At 37.6% G+C, this 19,874-nt stretch overlaps 1 protein-coding gene across 1 annotated transcript in view; it reads right to left on the bottom strand.

Annotated features, from left to right (window-relative positions):
* LOC122810865 (ras and Rab interactor 3-like) overlaps window positions 1-18,301 on the bottom strand; it is a 1,223,645-nt gene extending 1,205,344 nt beyond the window's left edge. The window contains exons 1-2 of the mRNA XM_044082437.1: window positions 18,203-18,301; window positions 17,802-17,988 (exon numbers count right to left, since the gene is read on the bottom strand). Of these exons, the coding sequence (XP_043938372.1) occupies window positions 17,802-17,860 (59 nt within the window). The 5' untranslated portion in view covers window positions 17,861-17,988; window positions 18,203-18,301. The remainder of the gene's footprint in view (window positions 1-17,801; window positions 17,989-18,202) is intronic.
* Window positions 18,302-19,874: the final 1,573 nt, after the last annotated feature.

The raw sequence follows: 19,874 nt of genomic DNA, 5'->3' as shown, positions 1-19,874 counted from the left end.
TGATCAGTATCAGCAAGAAACTACGATCCCTCATAAAATCATCCAAGGTGAGCTTTGAAAGAAAAATTGCCAAGTACTCCAAAGATAACACAAGGCATTCTTTAGCTATGTCAAGAATCTAAGTGGCAATGCTTAGATCTGCTCATAGTTAGTGCAGAATGGCACAAAATACACTGAACCAACCGATATCGCCAACATCCTGGCAGGTTCAGCTCAAACATCACCCCCCCCTCACCCCCAAAAGGGCCCATAACCATACCAGAAGAATGTAGAGTCCCTGAAATCACAGACACTCAGGTTAAAACAGCCCTCTCCAAAGCCAAAAACACAACATCAATGGGACTGGACAGTGTCCCAGGCTGCGTCCTACACGGGCTCAAAGATAAACTAACCCCTCCCCTAAACACACTGTTCAAACCCATAGAGTGGCACACAGCAACGGTTATTCTGCTCCACAAAGGTGGAGCCACAACAGACCCCAGGAACTATCACCCTATAAGCTTGACTAGCTTGGTCTGCAAGGCTATGGAGCGCATCATCATGGAACTCATTAACAGAGACATTGGGAACCTCCAAACACTGGGCCCTACCCAGTTCGGCTTTAAGGGCAGATCTTGCCTCCTAAACCTGGTGGACTTCTTTGAGACAGTTATCAAGGTTATAGACAAGGGAAAGGTGGTACACACAATCTACCTAGACCTCGCTAAGGCCTTCGACACTATTCCCCATTCTGGTATTATAGACAAGCTCACCAGCCTGAACATAAACCCCTCCGTCACAAGATGGGTTGCCAACTGGCTCACGGACAGAACCCACATGGTGAGAGTTGTGGGAGCTAGGTCCGACTCTAAACCGGTTACAAGTGGTGTTCCCCAGGGCTCAGTCTTAGGACCCCCTCCTGTTCGGCATATACGTCTCAGAGGTACAGGCAAGCACAGGAGGACTATTGCTGACCAAGTTTGCAGACAACTGCAAACTAGGGGATATAATTAACTCTCCAGCTGACACAGACATCTTCTAAAAGGGTCTCACTGAGACGGATACCTGGTGTCAAAATCATGGTCTCAAGCTAAATGCCAAAAAGTGCATAGTTATCCCCTTTGGAAAAAACAAAGTACCCAGCAACTACTTCATAGGTGGTAGTCCCCTAAATACGGAAGATGTAATAAGGGATCTGGGGACCCAAGTAGATAGTAATCTCACCTTTGATAATCACATTGCCAACGTGGTTAGAAAATCCTTCTACATGGCCCATCTAATCACAAAACGGTTCGCATCCAGATCAAAAGAGGTCATTGTGGCCCTCTGCTCATCACTCATTAGACCCATCATAGAGTATAACGCCCCATTTGGGATGTACCTTACAAGACACCTGCAACAGCTGGAAAGACCACAGAAGTACCTCACCAAGAGGATCACTGGCCTCAAACAGATGCCCTATGCAGCTCGACTGAAGAAACTACAGCTCTACTCAGTTGCGTACCGCCTACTCAGAGGTGATCTCTGCCTGACATACAAGGCCATGTCCAACCCAGAATTGATGGGCATGCACCACTAAAGAAAACCTTATCCCCTCGAGCCACATGCTCTAGGGATCTAAACCTCACCACAACAATGAATAGGACGTGCTGGAAGGATAGATTCCTGTCCCAGAGACTTCCCATGCTTTGGAACAAGATCCCAATCTACATTAGGCAGAGCTCCTCGCTAACACTCTTCAAAAGAAACTTTGACGAGTGGATGAAAAACAGAAAGTTTACCTCAGGGATCACTTCAATGGCTCTGCTGGACAGAGGCACAGGGAACTAATCTAAGGGGGCGGCGAAAGCCAACACATTCTGGCTAGGCTTATAAATGCCTTTGGGCAAATAACCTAGTACCTACCTATGAACCAAGGTAATAGCTTCTGTCCTTGCTGTAGCAGATGTCATGAGGCTATGTAAATCACTTGGATATATTCTCAAAGTATTCTTCTCTTTGCACCCAGAGCAGAATACTGAGAAAAGAACTGCATGAAAGAAGTGCATCAAACAAATGTGTGAACTGCTAATGCGTGAATTATAGACAACACAGTGAAACCTGACATTAACTCTAAAAATGGTAAGCCATGTTTTTTTTTTTTTTTTTTTTTTTTTGGGCACTAGCACCCTCTGATGTGGAGCCTAATGTTCGGATATTCATATGTACAGACTCTGAGATCACTACAGTTTGCAGTAAGGGGAATTCCCCAAGATACTGTATTATGAGACTTAGAATACAGGGCATTGCCAGACCCCACTCTGATGGACCTCCTGCATATCCACAAAACAAGCAGAACCAGAATTACCTGTTCTAAGGACTTGAACCTTGCCTGCTATATAAATATGACCTGCTGGAATGACAGGTATGTATCTCAGTGATTACCCCATCTCTGGAACAGGCTCCCCATCCCTGTGAAGCAGAGTTTCTCCCTAACCCAATTCATGTGCAACTTGGACAATTGGATGGGGAACAGGAAATTCGTCCCTGGTTTGACACCTATGTCTCTGATGGACAGAGGCAATCTGTAAATGTTTCACCTCCCAAGCACCTGATTGCATTTATCAAGGGTACCAGAACTTGACAGAGATTTGGGATGCATGGCTAGGCTTAAAAAGGCCCTGGTGGTCATTTGCCTAGTAAACACTTATGAACCTATAAATAGTTTTTAGACCAAACAGTTGATCTCTGCTCTTCTACAATTCCAGCAGCCTGGTGTCCTATGAATTGTCAGAACAGTACATCTGGAAAAAAAATTAGAACATTATAGGTATAAAGGATCAGTTATACACAATAAATTTTACCTCTCACTGAAGTGCACTGTACTTCACTGAAAAGGCAGAAGTCAGTAACCTGCATTAACTGATTACATATTTTATGAATAGGGCATGTCTGCAAATGAATTTGACTAATTTGACCAGTTAAGAACAGGAGAATATGCTGACAAATGCATAAAAAATAAGCATATGAGATTTGGGAGACATAGATTGAAGAGTGACTATTTTATAGTACACAGTGATAGTGACTGAAAATGTGGATTTATTTAAGGACCTAGGTATATTGGCAGAGCCAACTTTGAGTTTATTCTGATCATATCAGCCAACTGGTTAATGATAGCTATAAAACTATACATTGTATAAAAAGATTTGTAAAGTCTAGCAAATCCAAAATGATGAACTCATTGTTTGTTTCATTAGACCCAAACCAGAGTATGAAATAATAATAAACTTAGAAAGTTGATAGAACAATAGGATTTGAATTAGCATCATTTTCTGCAGGATATGAAGTTTGACACTCAGATGTATTCCATTATTTAGTAACTTCAATCCTCAATGATTTGACGGATATCCACAAATTTTATTAGGAGCATTGTATTCATGAAAGCAAGCTGTGTATAAATATGTAGGACCTTGTAATTCAACTGTATGAATTTTATATGTTTTTTTAGGGTAAATACCCAAGTTACTAGTAAAGTTTGGTTAATATAGTTTGAAAAGCACTGCACCAACTACAAAAAGTTCGTACCAAGTTTTATGTTCATATTCAGGGAAAATGTCTAGACAGTACTTAATTTCTCAAGCATGAGGACTCTCCAAAATTCACATTTTCATACATATCCAGACAATTGTTTTTGGTGGGAACCACATGATACAGTTAGAACAACAACATTTACAAGAAGGCAATGGTGTTGTGGTGTAGAGAACCACAACTTCGACACCACACTCATATGAACAGTTCATTCAGTGCATAAATTAAGTCATTGCAGAATTAACTGTGTCAGTATCAGTATGGTGATATTGTATCTATTAATTATTCAATTTAAATCTTCCATCAAATAACACATTTCTGACAATGACATTGCAAAACACTGTTACTATGACAGATGTCATAAATACTTCAGTGGAAATTCTTAAGACTGAGCAAGGAGACTAAGCTGATGAGCTTTATACAGAGTCACAGACACACACATGCATGCACGCATACAAATACACACACAAAGAAATACATTACTGACAGAAATAATTTAACGACCACACTGCAGCAACACAGCACTGCCACTGAGACTAGAACAGCATTAGCTATGCAGTTGAAAGCAGTGCTCAAGTAAAAGAACAGAGAAGTTTGAGGTACAGAAATAGAGCATGGGGTGACAAAAACTGATCAAGCTAGCTGTACAACAAAATTAGATGCATATAGACAATCTATAAATAGAAAGCTGCTCTGAAACTTGTGGCATTTTTATATATTCACATTACTTGTTATTTTTATATTTTCCTCTTTAGTGTTATATGCAGAGATGAGCTATAGAAAAGTGCATGCAGGATTCATTATGAAGAAAACCACGTTCAAAGAACAGATCTAGAAAGTAAAACTTGTGTACTAGCTTTGCTCAGCAGCTACAGGAGTGAAACAGTCATGTGTTCTAGCTAGCAGGTTAGCTGTAAACGTGTCCATATTCTAGTAAGTATTGTCCAATGCACGATTTTTTTTCATTTTGCATAACAGAAGGCTATTATTAGGGAATTATTGAATGAGTGGGAGAAGTGATGATAACACACCCACAGAAGATGGTATTTGGTAAATTTACCTCAGTTATATTCATTACATTCCTTTTCATTGCTTGATAGCAAAAATGAGGCAATAAGCTAGTTTTGCTGCCCATTATGTACAGTCAGTGTTTTACTTTACCTTCATCCTTATATTCCTCTTTACCTTTTTCCATTTGTCCCACCCCCTTTTACTTGCCTTAAATGGATTTTCCTCTATATTACCCATTCTGGTAGTCTATTGCATTCTGCTCCACAACTGTCATTGTTAACTATTTCCACCTATCTAGGGTGTAGTTAGCCCTGCAACTCCTGTCTGTGACCCTATCTCTCTTGCCAATCCTTCCTCCTCAGGACAACTCCTTCTCAAGTTCCTGATATGATCTTATTGATGTGGGTCATATCCTGCCTGCTACATATGGTCTCTCTATTCTTTGGTCATATCTCCCATTCCGATGTGCCCTCTCCTTGTATAGCTTTGAAAACAAGGAGTTCAAAGCATGGCCTGACTAGGACTTGCTAGAGCAAGAGCACTGCCTTTTTGGTTCTTGTCTCCCAGCCCTGAGGATACATCCCAGTATTTTGCTGGCTGCTTCCGCTGCCCTCTCACTCTGCATCTTCTAGACTGGTCTGTGTCTAAGCACCACCCCAGACAGTAACTCTAGTAACCCCAGCTGACACTGCGTACCACATTTGTTGTGATTAGTTGTTTCCTCCCGCTCTGTTTTGATTTCTGTTCACTAATTGTCCCACTCTGTTCCACCTCCTTCATAGAGCGGTACCCTCCCATTCCTTTTCTCCTTAAAAAAAATATTTATTTCTGCTTTATCACATCTGAAGGTTGGATGGGGAAAGGACTGATCAGTGAGCACTGGAATAAGCTTCAGTAATTATTACAGAAAACCCTTTAGGTCATGTTTGTCTAACTGATGACTACCTCATACTCTGTGTTTTCTCTGCCCTGTGCTGCAGTGTTCACTATTCCTTTTCTAATTAACTGTAAGAAGGCCAGGACTAACTGTATCAAAAGACTGGAATGTGCAGCACTGATATTCCTCTGATTTGCGGGCATTATACCTTTCAAATATATGCACACTTATTTTTACTAGTACCATTTCACATTTCATTGAGAAGCCAGTGTCTGTTTAAGCAGTCAACGACCTGAGACTGAGCAACTGCTTTAAATATTTTTGTGAGTAGACAGAAAAAATAAACATGCCTGTAGCTATCTAACTATGATTTGACTATGTCCTTGACATTTTGGGGTAATAAGTGCATCTCTATAAGGACATGTTACGGCTAAAACAGGGTATATGTGTCCTAAGTAAGGCTCTGCCCATATTAACACTCAGTAGCATCTTATCATATGGGTAGCAGAGTTATGTAGCCATTCAGTCTTGACCAACAGGCCATTAATGGCATTGTCCACAGAAGATGTCAGTCATGGAGGTGACTGGCATCAGGGTGGGTACCCACAAGGTCAGCTTAGTAGACTGTCCTTACTCCACCCTATCTTCCATCATGGTGTCTCACTTCCTTGTGTGTCATATCCCATCTCAGTTGTCCATCTGTCCGCCTGCATATATCATTACCACCTCTCCTTTTGTGTCACTGTCTTTCCTGTCAGTCTTTATATGTCTTCCTATGCTGCCACACAACTTACCCATGCTGCTTTCCCTCTCTACCCTTATAAATATAAAAAGAACACCTGTCCCACAAAAAATATCCTTCTTTCTCCAGTCCATAACACCCTTCCCTTTGTCCTTTTATGTACTCATTTACTTGGCCTTTCCCCTTTCTAAGTGTCCTGTCATATCCCTTCCTTCCCATTTATATTACAGAATCAGTTATCACTTTATTGTGTCGCACCTATATGTGCTCCCAAATGCACCTGTGTAGCAGCTATGTTTTTCTTTGGTGTTTGTATAAGCACATATAACATCTGGCATGCTAAATCCCTGCCAATGTCCACTGGTCATAGGACCTTGCATACTATGGTCCACACACTTGCACAGTGACTGCTGTTTCTGTGAATACTTGGCTTTATTATGTGGCAAGTTCACACTATAACAACACATACCTAATTGTTATGGGACTACATCATGATTGCATTGCTTACTGCAGAGTGGTAGCATTATGCTTGTTAACCCTTTTTCTGGGAGCTTCCTTTTAACAGTTTTATACATAAAATAACCCAGGACTAAAACAAAACTACTAGGCAGGAGTTGTGTGGCAGTTGTGTGACCCAGTGAATATGAATGTAAGATGTAAGGGGAAACATGTCTGCAAGCCTAGTTGTGTCTACCATTAATGTAATGAAAATTGTGTGAAATGATATCATAACCAGATAAATGTCATGAATCCAGTTGGTTCTAAACTGCTCCGCACGCGCGTGTGTGTGTGTGTGTGTGTGTGTGTGTGTGTGTGAGCTTAACCACTCATAGAAAAAAGCAGATAATTAGTATTTTTTTTTCTTTACTAAGCAGTAATCTGAAGTGCCATTTGTCATTCACCCAACACCACCTGTGAGTGCAGCCATTAAACTTATGCTCTCATATAAGAGAATCCAAAATTAGTGATTCAAAAACTGAAAAGGACAAAATCCTGAATCAAGTAAGCTTAAAATATGCTGGACTACAGACAGCAAAATTATGTAAATCATATAAGAATAATGCAAGCTGGTTAGTTATTTAAGTCAACAAAATATATCATATACACTAGGCTAAAAGAAAATCGTAAAGTGTGGATTGGAGAAACACTGTACAAGAATGCAGGAGAAAGTTATTCTTTCAACACCTTACAAAAATATTTACTGATTCAGTGGAATGCATAGTTAAATATGGTATAAAAAGTAAAAGAAAAAGGAGATTACCATATTGGCAGAGTTATAGTCTACAAATTTTGTAAGTGAAAAAAAAAATTTAATACGTATAAGAAATACTCAACCAATAGTAATAAATCTGCAGTAAATAAATTATCATAACTTATGCAGTTAAGGATTATTCAGGAAGAATGGAATTTGAAAAAGGCATATCCTATGACACCAATAATAAAAAGAATTATTACAGATAAGTTAACTCTAAGACCAAGTCCAAACAGACAGTGAATTCCCTGATAGTTGGCAGCAAACTGATAAATAAATGACCAGAGATAGCTGAAGAATTCAGGGTAGGTTTTTAATACTGATTTCAGAAAATAAACCTTGACTCAAGAAATTGACTGGAGTAATACAGCATATTATGGTTATTGTCCCACAATAACAGCAAAGATGCTTCAAAATGTACTTTCTAACTCACAATAACAACAAAGGTGTTTCAAATGTACTTTCTAAGATCAGAGGTGGTAGTTCATGAAGCCTGATTGTGTGCCTGCAGTAAGAATAATTGCCAATATTATAAAGAATATGTAATAATTTACTGCAGACTGATACACTTCCTACACTATGGACAACCTCCAGATATACATACCTTACAAGTAAGTTATTACAAGCCATTATGTTTGACACCATTACTAGCAAAGATGCCTACTGGATTTGTTAAACGTTACAGATATAGAAGTAATGGGACTAGAGTTTGCACAGCATAGGTTCATCAGTTGATGCTTGTTTTGCATTTACTATGCCTAGCTTAAACAAACTGGTGTTATTCCTAGTCATTTTTCCATAGATAATAAAATTCAGCCCCAGTGCACCCCACATCATCTCGTTTTGTATATATAATATATATAAATTGATATATATATATATATAAATATATATATATATATATATATATACACACATACATACACATATATATATTTTTATATATATATATATATATATATATATATATATATACACACACACACACACACACACACACACACACACACACACACACACAAATATCAAATCACCTCTATATATAATTTCAGCTTTTTCAGCCTCTCAGGGATAACTGACTTCCTTCATGCCATGGATTCACCTGATGAAAAATCTTTGTACCTTTACTAATTTATTTATTTGTGATTTAGAATATACACAAGACCCACTCTGTACTCCATTATAGGTCTTATTATGGCTTTATGTATTTATTTTAGTATCTTCTCATCCATAATGAGCATCACTCTAAATATAGTGTGTATAGCAGTATAACATGATTTCAAGACCTTATTTATTTGGCCAGAAAACTGCAAATCATTGTCAATCAAAATTCCAAGGTTCTCATATTGCTCACAAACTTCCCAAATCTCCCCATGCATTCCATATAGATATGTAATATTTGTTCTACCAAATGCAGAACCTAGGTTTTAGCAAACAAACTATATTACCCTGAGCCCATTCACATAATTTATTTAAATAACTTTGCAATTATTGATTATCTCCCATCAGTGTTACTATCCTTGCAATTTTGGCATCATCTACAAATTTTTCTAACCAACATTTGGACTCTCTGGAAAGCTTACCATAAATACATGAAATAAGAAGGGACCGCATACAGATCCCTGAGAGAGAGGCAGTTATTGAGATTTATTTCCCTGGATCTTACAGATACAAACAATGGCCTTCCTGTTAAATAACTAATTAGCAATCCACCCAACTAAATACTTGTTGAACTTCCATTGTGACGACGACTTCAAAATAGAGTTGTGATGAACAGAATCAAAGTCTTCACTAAGTCAACATATATTAAAACTTTAATCTGACTGAATTTTATGTCTTTGTCTCTATAGCTAATGATCAAGGATTAACTGTTGTACATTGAACCAGTGAAAGCATTTCACATCCTATCTCAAAAATCAATCTACGAACGTTTAATAAGGTATAAAGTGAACTCAATCGTTAAATGAATAATGAATTGTTTATCAGGAAGAGCACAATATGCAGCAGCACAGGCTCTAGTTCCTCTAAACCCCCATTTTCTGACTTAGCAAAACATGAATATTATTGGATCAGTAAGTATGCAGGTGACTATGAAACATCTGTGATACTAAAAACTGAGTCTGATTTGAATAATCTGAACAATTACTTACAAGAGATTTCATTGTGGGCTATAAATGTAAATTAATGATATTTGGTAATAGAGTTCCAGAGCAAGTAATGTTTCAACACCATATGCTAGAAGAGGCTCCCTACTTTAAAAAACTTGAAATAATTGTAAGTAGAGGGCATACATTTAATATTTGTGCTAACACAATTAAAATCAATAAGGCAAAAGGGTTTATTCCTTAAAAATATATCAAAAACGACAAAGAAATCACGGGTGGACTTTGTAAAGTATAGGTAAGATCTGTTATGGAATATAATTCTCCCTTTTGTGTTTATACTACTGAATAGTTGAATACTTTGGACCTGTTTCACAAGATCAATAACTTCATTATGGTCTTTGGACTATAAAGACAGATACATAGTTCTGGACCTTTTCACAGTTCAGTATAATTATTACAGAGTAAAATTTCTTCTTGATTTTAGGGCCTTTAAGGATAAGTTTTTGCGCACTTGCTTGTATTTAGATTTATATTGTTATATATTACTTAAATATTATAAGAACAGTAACTTCATTATAAATTTAAACATATCTACACAGAGGGATAATTATATAACTAAAAGTCTTCAAGACGATGGATAGGTAGGGTTGCATTTCAGGGGAATATTAAGAGCCAAGCCCAAATTTCCAAGTTGCCCCCAAGCACTGTCTGATTAACCGACTTGCTTGAGTTCACACATAAGTCATATAAGAGATGTAGTGGACCAAACCGTACCACTGGAACTACAGCTCACAGATTTAACCCTCTACACCAATTGCTAGACTAAAAATTTTTGAAACCGTGGTAGGGGAATAGTCATATGATGTGGCTCCTAAAGCATCAGTGTTTCTGAATGCCCTTCAGGCCTGAACACTGGAAAACAAATGTATGAACAGTATAGGTTATAAGGATGCTCCATAACAGATTGCTTTCCAGTGTACAGCTTTACTTATCATGCTGTCAAAGGGCAGATTTGATTCTTATGACTGGTATCAGTGAACCTTGTCCTCAGTATCTGTGATAACCTTGTCAAGAGTTAAACACCATTTTTGAAGTGAGATATACAGGTTTGTCATATGGCATTTAAGTGAGTCTTAGAAAGTCACCACAGAAAGATCCTAGTCAACATCAGATACAGTCAACATTTCAGTACATCAGAAATGTCTGTGTCACAGATGCTTTCCTTTCAATTTGTTCATAGGTCATAGGGAACAGGGAGAATGTGAGTTTTAGTTTGGTTTTCATCTATACCCTTTTCTCCAAGACTGTTCACTCTCAGAGGTGATATCTATAGAGGTTCTGGCTGTGGGATCTTGCAGTCATGTTTGGATAGATGTTATTTCCTGCACAGAAAATAATTGCTTTTATGTGTTGTATAACATGCAAAGTATTAGTATTTTGAGTATATGATGTACTGAAGAGTTAGATTTGTTTAGCTATGACTAACTGAGGGCAAAATAAACTATGCAGTTAAACAGTGGATTCTATTAGGAATGTTAATAAAAATTATACTGTTCCTCTTATAGTCTTTCCAGAAAATTAAACTCATACTGAAGCAGCATATTGCAAACATGCTGTATCAAAGCAACACTCAAATTCTATTACTGTCTGCTCTAACTGTTACATATATGATGTGATGTGTGCATCTGTGTGTGTGTCTCTTTCTGTCCGCATGTACAGGGAAGAGGGGAGGAGACTGATATAACTATTAAATCACAGTATGCTTTAAATTGTCAAGGTCACAGAATATCATTTAAAAATAAATCACCATTGCTCCATATGTCTCAGAATGTGTGGGAACGCATGTGTGTGTGTGTGTGTGTGTGTGTGTGTGTGTGTGTGTGTGTGTGTGTGTGTGTGTGTGTAGGATTTAGTAGTTTTGTATAACTTATTTAGTACTATATTCTTCAAACAGAAATGTTACCTCAAGAAAAAAGACTTCTTTTTGCTGTGAAGCAGCACTGTAAAATAGTAGCAATAATAATAATTCTAATAGTATATAAGCAACAAAATCAATAAATAAATGGCATGGTAGAATATTAGTATGTCATTTTTTGGGCATTGATTATTCTGGGATTTGCTTGCTCTTGACTTAAAATTTGTCTTTGTGGCTACATCATGACAAGTAGGAGTAAATCCCAGCAGAGCCCACATCCAGTTGTGATATATTGCTGTACTAATCAATGCATCAGTTGTTAAAGGGACTGCCTGATGCATCCCATGCCATGTTACTTATATTAACATATATAACAGTTATAACCAAAACATTAGCAAATCTGTGGCCAATGTTAATGATTTATTGCACTAGAAAAATAAAAGGTTTAAATCCCAAACACAATATGCAGCAATAGGTACCGTATTTGTAGATTGAAAGGATCTAAGGGAGACTTTAGTGTGAATATATGAACTTGTTTTCTCACCTGCTTGAATAACTCGTCTGGTGTATTCATATATGTCAGACATACCCTTAATCTTAATCCATGTAAAGCAAACACTGAAAGCATCTGTTTGCAATATCATCCTAAACGGTAATGTAGCAGCAGTAAAGACATTTCATACAGTTTATAAATGATCATTGCCTAGGTTTAACTAGAGTAGGCAACCATATACCGCACTATCGCATGTTGTTACAGTATATTCACACACACACACACACACACACACACACACACACACACACACTAGGTAAAAAAGGTAGCATGTCCAAAAATTCCCAATGGAAGTCTAAGTAACTGTACGTCACACTAACGGACATTTCATAGTCACACACCCTATAATAAGCACTTGATTGTAATATTAACCGTTGATTTTTCAGCATCACTTTATGGAAACAACTTTACAAGTACTACTTGGTGCTCAAGATTCAGAAGGCCTTTTTTTAATTATTTACATTTGTGTTGTTCAAAATAATGTGGAAGCAAAGCAACAGTGTAAAGTAACATATAAATTATAAATAAAATATACGACTTTTGACTGAAATACTGACTTTTTTTAAAGAAACAAAGTACACAACTCTTGAATTGTTTATTTTTTCCAGGAGCTCTGGAACATAGAAAATAGTACTTTATCTACCCATGTCAACCACCAAGCAAGCCTAATTATTTTAATCTGTTACTCTCCCCCAGTGTACTGATTGCATAGTATGTCTGACAATTTCTGCTGCAAAGGTTAAGACAATCTCACTACCAAGAGAATTAATAAGCTGAATTTCACTCCAAAACAAAAGCAGAAATGTTAAAAACTATGTAGGGCAGTTTCCAAGAATCAAATTAAAGTTAAAGAACTATATTGTTTTCCCTCACTTCTGTATCACTGAGTTCTGTACTGTAGTGTTGAGTCTGTTGGAAGGACATGCCCACTCCCACCCACATGCCTTATACTGCTGAAGGTAAAGCTAAATTAACACTTTAGCATATTTTACTATAGCAATGTAAAATATCCCTGGAAAAAGCAAATAAAGTCCATAACAATAAAATGAAGTGCTGTGACAGTTCAAAGACTTTCTATCTATTTTCCATTTTTTTTTACTGTAGCTGCTCAGTCTTAATCTATCATTTCAACACAAAGTAATCTCCACACTTCAGCTTCCTGGGACAGATTTTCCACTGAAGGACCTCAAACTGTATATCCAGCTCCAAATCAAACTAAAGGCTCTCCAGACAGACCCAAGACTCTTAAAGAGTAGGAACTACGTAATTCAAAACTGCTGTGTATTAGCTTTTTAAATATAACTGCTTTGAAAATAGTGACATAACCTACAGTGTGTTAAAAATAATAATAATAATAAGAGTTTTAATCTGTACAGCACATTTAAAACTAATTAATTCAGAGGTCACCAAGCATACACCTATTGGACCTCCCAAACCCAACAATAATCTATTCTTATTGTACTCTAGCAGATACATGTCTGCTAATACCATTACCCCCCCCCCCAAAAAAAAAAAATAAACAACTGAAATTGGCTGAAAACAGAGTTAAAATACAATATAAAAACCAGGGCATAAGCTTCAGCCCCTACCTACTTAAATTCATTTCAAACCAAAATCACTGAAATACTGTCTGTTGCAGTTAACTTAAGTGCATCTTAACAGTAATCAAGCAGCTTATATTACTTCCTTTAAAGTTATCAGGAATTGTTTTACATCCTGTCTTGCTGCCATTTTATTGATTGTTTCCTGGTACTTACTCCACTGTGGTACAGCCTACGCCATTCAGCCCTTGCATGCACTCCACTACCCTACCCCCAATTCCACCCCCCTGCTACATCTAAATGTATACATCAGTTCATAGGTAGATACTAGGCTATCGGCCCAAGGGCCTACATAAGCCTAGCCAACAAGGTTCCCTGGCTTACGCTACCCAAGAAAGTTATTTTCCTGTGCCACTGTCAAGCAGAGACACACAAGTGATGCCTGGGGTGTATTTCTTATTTCCCATCCACTCATCAAGATTTTTCTTGAAGAGTGCTAATGAAGAACTTTGCTTGACATAGATGGGCAGCCTGTTCCAGAGTAACACCACCAAAAGGTGGAGTTAACTCCACCTCCTCTACTCATCCTCCTATCCTGTGTTTAACTGCACTATCCAATTACAAACTGCTCTTCTTATATCATCTCCAAATTCCTTCTCAAATATCACTCTGGTCCATCTCCATCAAAACCTACCTATTCTCCACACTATCACTGCTTATTTCCTCACCTCACTATACTATAAGACTTGTACAACACTAACCATGCTGTTCTCCTCTTGTTCACCTTATTCATCCTACTCATCTCATTCCTAACATCCCCACCAGCAGTAATAATCAATAAGCATACCTCAGCCATTACTTCACCCTCATCTATCAACCATCTTCCCACTAGCTACTCAAAAATCCTTTCAAGCTTATTTTCCATAACTCCATTCCACTGTTGTAACCCAAAAATATTAAAAAAACTGCTAGTCCCAATGTAAAACTTTTACCCATCTATACTAAAAGTGCCATAATAAACAAACCATCTTTCTCCACCATCCATCAGTGTGGTGACATTCACCCCAACCCCGGTCCCAACCAACTCCCAAACCAAAGAATATACCTTAAAAGTTTAAAAATAGTCAGTCTAAACCTTATACACATATGCAACAAAATGACAAATTAAATGTTCATGCCTGGATGACTCAACACAACCCAGATATCCTAACCACAACAGAGATCTGGCAAAATCCTGAAATAAAAGATGCTGCAATACCCCTGGTTATAATATTACTAGGCTCAGTAGAACACACAAAAAGATGGTGGAATAGCTATAATCTTCCCAAATATGCTCACAGTAACTGCCTGTACAGGCACAATCCAAAAATTTGGAAAAGCAGACTAGAACCAAGAGCATATGCATCGCTGTGCTATATATTTCCCCAGGACAAAACATTCAAATACTTGAAAACATACTATCCTGGATAGCAGATACAATCACAAAGGAAATTATCCTCCTGAGTGATAACACCATTGACTGGCAGTCTTTATCTACAAATTCAGCAATTCCATAGCATGAACCTCTTTGGATTCACTCAAATTATTAATAGACCAACAAGATATGGCAAAAATAACTCCCAACAATCTATCCTGGACTGGATTCTGGTTACCAACCCATGTAATTCTACCTCCTCAAGTACCCTACTAGATGCACTAAGTGACCACCTACCACCTTATTCCCACAGGAATATTGCACAACTAACAAAGGAACATGAGCTCAGAACCACCTGTAATCTCTCCAGTTTCTCCAAAGAGTTTTTCATTGAAGCTGTGGAAGCTGTTATCTGGTCCATCGTAAAAAGACTCCCCTTAAATGATGTAGCTGAATACTTCGTGCAGCATTTCTAAATATTCTTAACTCCTTAGCCTCACAGCATACAGAAGAATTAAAAACAAGCATACTCCATGGCTCACCAACAAATGCAAGCTCCAGAGACAAAGCATGGATTAACTGACAAAAGAATAAAAACATCTACAAGTATTCAGACAGTTACAAAACCAAGTCAGGAAACAAGTTAATAGAGATAAAAAATCTTATTATGCTTGCCTACAAGATGGCCATAAACACAACCCCAAAAAATTCTGGTCCTCCATATCCTCTCTTGTCAACCCAGGTACAAAAAAGGATCCCGGCCCATCCACAGGCACTCCCCTTCTCCAAACAGCTAGCAATTTCAATACATAGCCAAACTTGCCTTGTATGCTACCAGAACAGCAAAATCCTCATATTTTAAAGTTCCCCATTTGTTAAAACACACAGTCACCACTACTTGAAGCAAATTCAAACTGCCACCTGTTAGTGGTTAAGCTCATAAAAATCAACCCTCACCCTACAAAAAAAAAAAAAATATATATATATATATATATATATATATATATATACATACATACATATATACATACATACATATAAGTACCAGAATGAACCCAATGAACCAATTAACCTTTTAAAATGACAAATACTACCACAAAGGAAGAAACAAAACCCACAGACTGGATCTATGGCATAAACTATACCCAAGTATCACATTAACTCAATATATATGTATTTGTGATATGACATAAACAAAGTATCATATTACTTCAGCATACTTGTATCTGTAATGAAGCATAAAGTGTCATGTAGCCAAAACTACATTTGCATATCATATTACTTTAATGTATCCGTACCCATCATGTGGCATAAACTGCAGTCAAGTATCATATGACTTCAATATTTACATGCATTTCTTTACTTGTTTGACTTTTAACTATGTATGTACTGGTCCTAGGACCATTTTCAGCCAAAAATTGGATGCAAAGCATAGTCACAGATAATAACTTTCAAAACATAGCAAAACATTTACATATTCCATTTACAGTTCACATCTTTATAATATGTACTTAAACATTCTTTGTAGTTTGCTGTTTACAAGAGAAGTTAGAATAACATTAATTATAAGGTGGTACTGTACAACCACAGTGACAAAGAGAAGGAAGAAGAGAGGAAAAAACTCAGATTAATGTTCATTTAGATGAATGCCCTACTTTTTCATAGAGATGTTACAAGCTGGGAATAAAGTTCCCAGAAGAGGTACCTTTAACGTTTTCCATTGTCAGTGAAGAGTAGCACAAACTACAGTTAAATATTACTTCAAAACACATCTGTGATATGGCATACATTAAACTTTAGTATCTTTTCAGTTCAATATACATGTAGCTGTGATGTGTTACAACCATCACATTACTTCAGTGTACTTCTACCTGTGATGAGGCATACACTACACTTAAGTTGCAGTGTTAGTGGTGCAATAAGTAGCATACTCTCCCCTGGTGCAAAAGGCTGTGAGTTCTATTCCCATACCAGGTAGATGGATTGCTGGTGCTGCACTCCTGAGTGTGCTGTTCTTCACATGAGATGTTAAGCCAAAGTCCCATCTGCTTGAGTTGATGGGAGCTCATATAAAATGTCCCATGGCACATATCAAAAAGAGTAAGGGAAGTACTCTGATGCCCTGGCCAGTTTCCCCCTAGTAGTATAAATACTACTTCTAGTCTCCCCTGAAAAGAGGCCATTAGCCTGGTGGAACTAACAGTCAACTTAGAATAAAAAATAAATAAGCATAATATACAGGTATGTTTGCATTTCAATTGCTCAGTAAGTGACTTCAAAGTTACACGTGTGTAGTATGATGCACTTTTAACTTCTAGTTCTACTCTACATGAAACAAGCTTGCTTATGAAGTAATGCAAGCAATATAATTGAATTATTCTGAAAAAAGTACTTTTTTTGCCTTGTGAATAAATGCAATCAGCAGATCATGTAGGCAGGTGGTGAATTCCCTACTGAATAATCATTTCAACAGCAAATCTGTTCTAAACACTTTCATTAAAAACATATAACGATAAGATTGTTTACACTGTGAAAACAAAAAAAAAATGCACCATTGCCTTGACTTTTACTTTCAGATCTTAAATGAAGAAACAACGGATATCATAAAGTTTGACAATAGCCTGCATGTGTACAGACAAACCTGTTACAATTTAAACTCCATCTTAAAATAAGGGATTGAAGAGTGTATTCCAAGCCTGCACTGTTCTGTAATAATTCAGTCACAATTTTGTTACACCAGTTCAAGAGCTGGTATTGCACTACGCTTTCCTTATACTCCATAACAAATATTTACAAGACAGTCTCAATATTTAAGAATGAAAACACAAACTGTTTCATAACTTACCCTTTGCTACAAGCCTGACCATCCTCTAAGCATTGGGACTGTTTCAGCATTCTATCCATCAAAGTAATTTCTTCAGCAGGTGCTTTGTAATGTCTGCATCTCTCTAGAACCAAATTAATTTTTTGTCACGATGCTGCTGCTATAATAATCCGGTATCTAGTGTACCCTTCCAGAAACGATCAACAGTCTGACAGAAAACCACATGGATGATTACTTGGATATCTGTTTCATTAAGAATAACATAAAATGCTACATCATGTATATCAGTTTCATGCTGCTATTGCAATATAATAGTGATAATAAATACAGTAATGAAACATTTCTACAAGAACTTCTTGGTTGAACCATACTAAGATTAGTAATTTGGTTATAGAAGAACATTAATAATGCTTGGAAGTTACCTTCTTCAAAGAGTGGTCTGTCGCTCCAACTTACAAATAAGAGGTTTATCTGTTACTGTCAGTGTAGACTGCAGTACCTGGTGTGCTGTTACGTGTGTTACAAATAAAAGTACTCTTTGCAAGTGCAGCATGAGAACCACAAATTTGTGGTTAGTGCTGCTCGAAGCAGCTTCATTTGAGCTCTGCCAGTTTGTTAAATGTGAATTAGGTCAAAGCGTTCTTCCTGTTGTGTGGTAGCTATACTCAATTCTCGCAGACGCACCACAGTAATTCTAAAAGCATTAGCAGTTTCCAGAACACTGCTGTATGACAATTTTAAGAGCCAGCATATGTAAGTACTTGTGTCAAGTCTCTTACCTTTATATCTGACCCTGCACTTCAAAGTAATGTTTATGATATTATTTCCTGTATAACAAGTCTTGAAATTCTCAATTTTTTGCATCTTTGAGGTTGCACTGAAAAAGGACCTCTGTCTTGCATCATGTCTCAGTCATTGAACAAATACATAAATACATAAAGAGAAGGGTAAAGTGCATGCTTCTATAGTGAAAGAAGAAATGCCATCTTTGAGTTACTGTTACGGGAAATTCAAGTTTGCCACAACGTCATGCAGACTAAAACCTCCCTGCCAGCAATCCCCTTTCTGTGACATTCAAAGTGGTATTGAGTTTATTTAGCTGCATCATTTTCTCAGTTACTTCTGCACTATTTTCAGTGGAGGAAACTTAAGAATGTGCATATGAGGACTAAGTTTTCCCAGTTGCTTCATGTGCCAGTGGAGCTTATTTGGACATGATGGCTTGTGCGTACAGCTAAAACAATGTTTGCCTACTGCCTAATTCTTGCCATAATATCAGGAATTATGCTGTACTGCTGTCTGTGACCACTCAGCTGGTCCTCTGTATAATTATTAGTTTGCTCCTGCTTGAGACAGGATGCCTTATGTTAACATTAGAAAGATGGCCTCTATCCTGAAGTACGAGAGTCAGCAAATGTCAAGAATCTTTGAACACAGTAGAAAAATTGGCACAGGCTGTCCTACTGAATGCTGTGGATGCAAAGCGAGCAATGTAAAAGTTACAGGGATTACAACAAGAGCTGAATAAACAATTGCATGTACATCACAAGTTGTTATTCACTCTCTCTTGAGTTTACGCACCATGTGGTACAACGGGCAAAAAACACCTTTCAGTGCTTATTGTTTCTGTAGCAGTTACGGCCTTTATGGGCTCAGGTTGCTAGCCCAAGACCCAACCCTCCTCGGAGGGTGCACCACATACACTCACATGCACACACTTACACCTAGGGCCAATTTGGAGTGCCAAATCCATTTACTGCATGTTTTTAGAATGTGGGAGAAAACCCATGCTAACGCAGGGAGGACATGCAGACTCCACACAGAAGGCATCCCAGCAGAGAATCGAACCAGGGAACCTGTTGCTGTGAGGTGGTAACGCTAACCACTACACCACTGCACCACCCATTGTTACTCACCACACTAATCAAAATGTGGAGCTGCAGCCATGATTGTGAAGGACACAAAAACTAAGCACCTGGAGAACCAGACTGGACATAACACTCTTCAATTAACTGACCTGGCAGAAGCAAGGAGGACCACAGCCAGTAAACTTTATCCAGGGAGAAAGTATGTGTCTTTTAAAACTACCACATC

This window comes from Protopterus annectens, chromosome 1.part0 (genome assembly GCF_019279795.1).
Source record: "Protopterus annectens isolate FY-2018-M chromosome 1.part0, PAN1.0, whole genome shotgun sequence".
In the NCBI taxonomy this organism is placed as follows: Eukaryota; Metazoa; Chordata; order Ceratodontiformes; family Protopteridae; genus Protopterus; species Protopterus annectens.
This window is presented reverse-complemented; position numbering and strand designations above follow the sequence as displayed.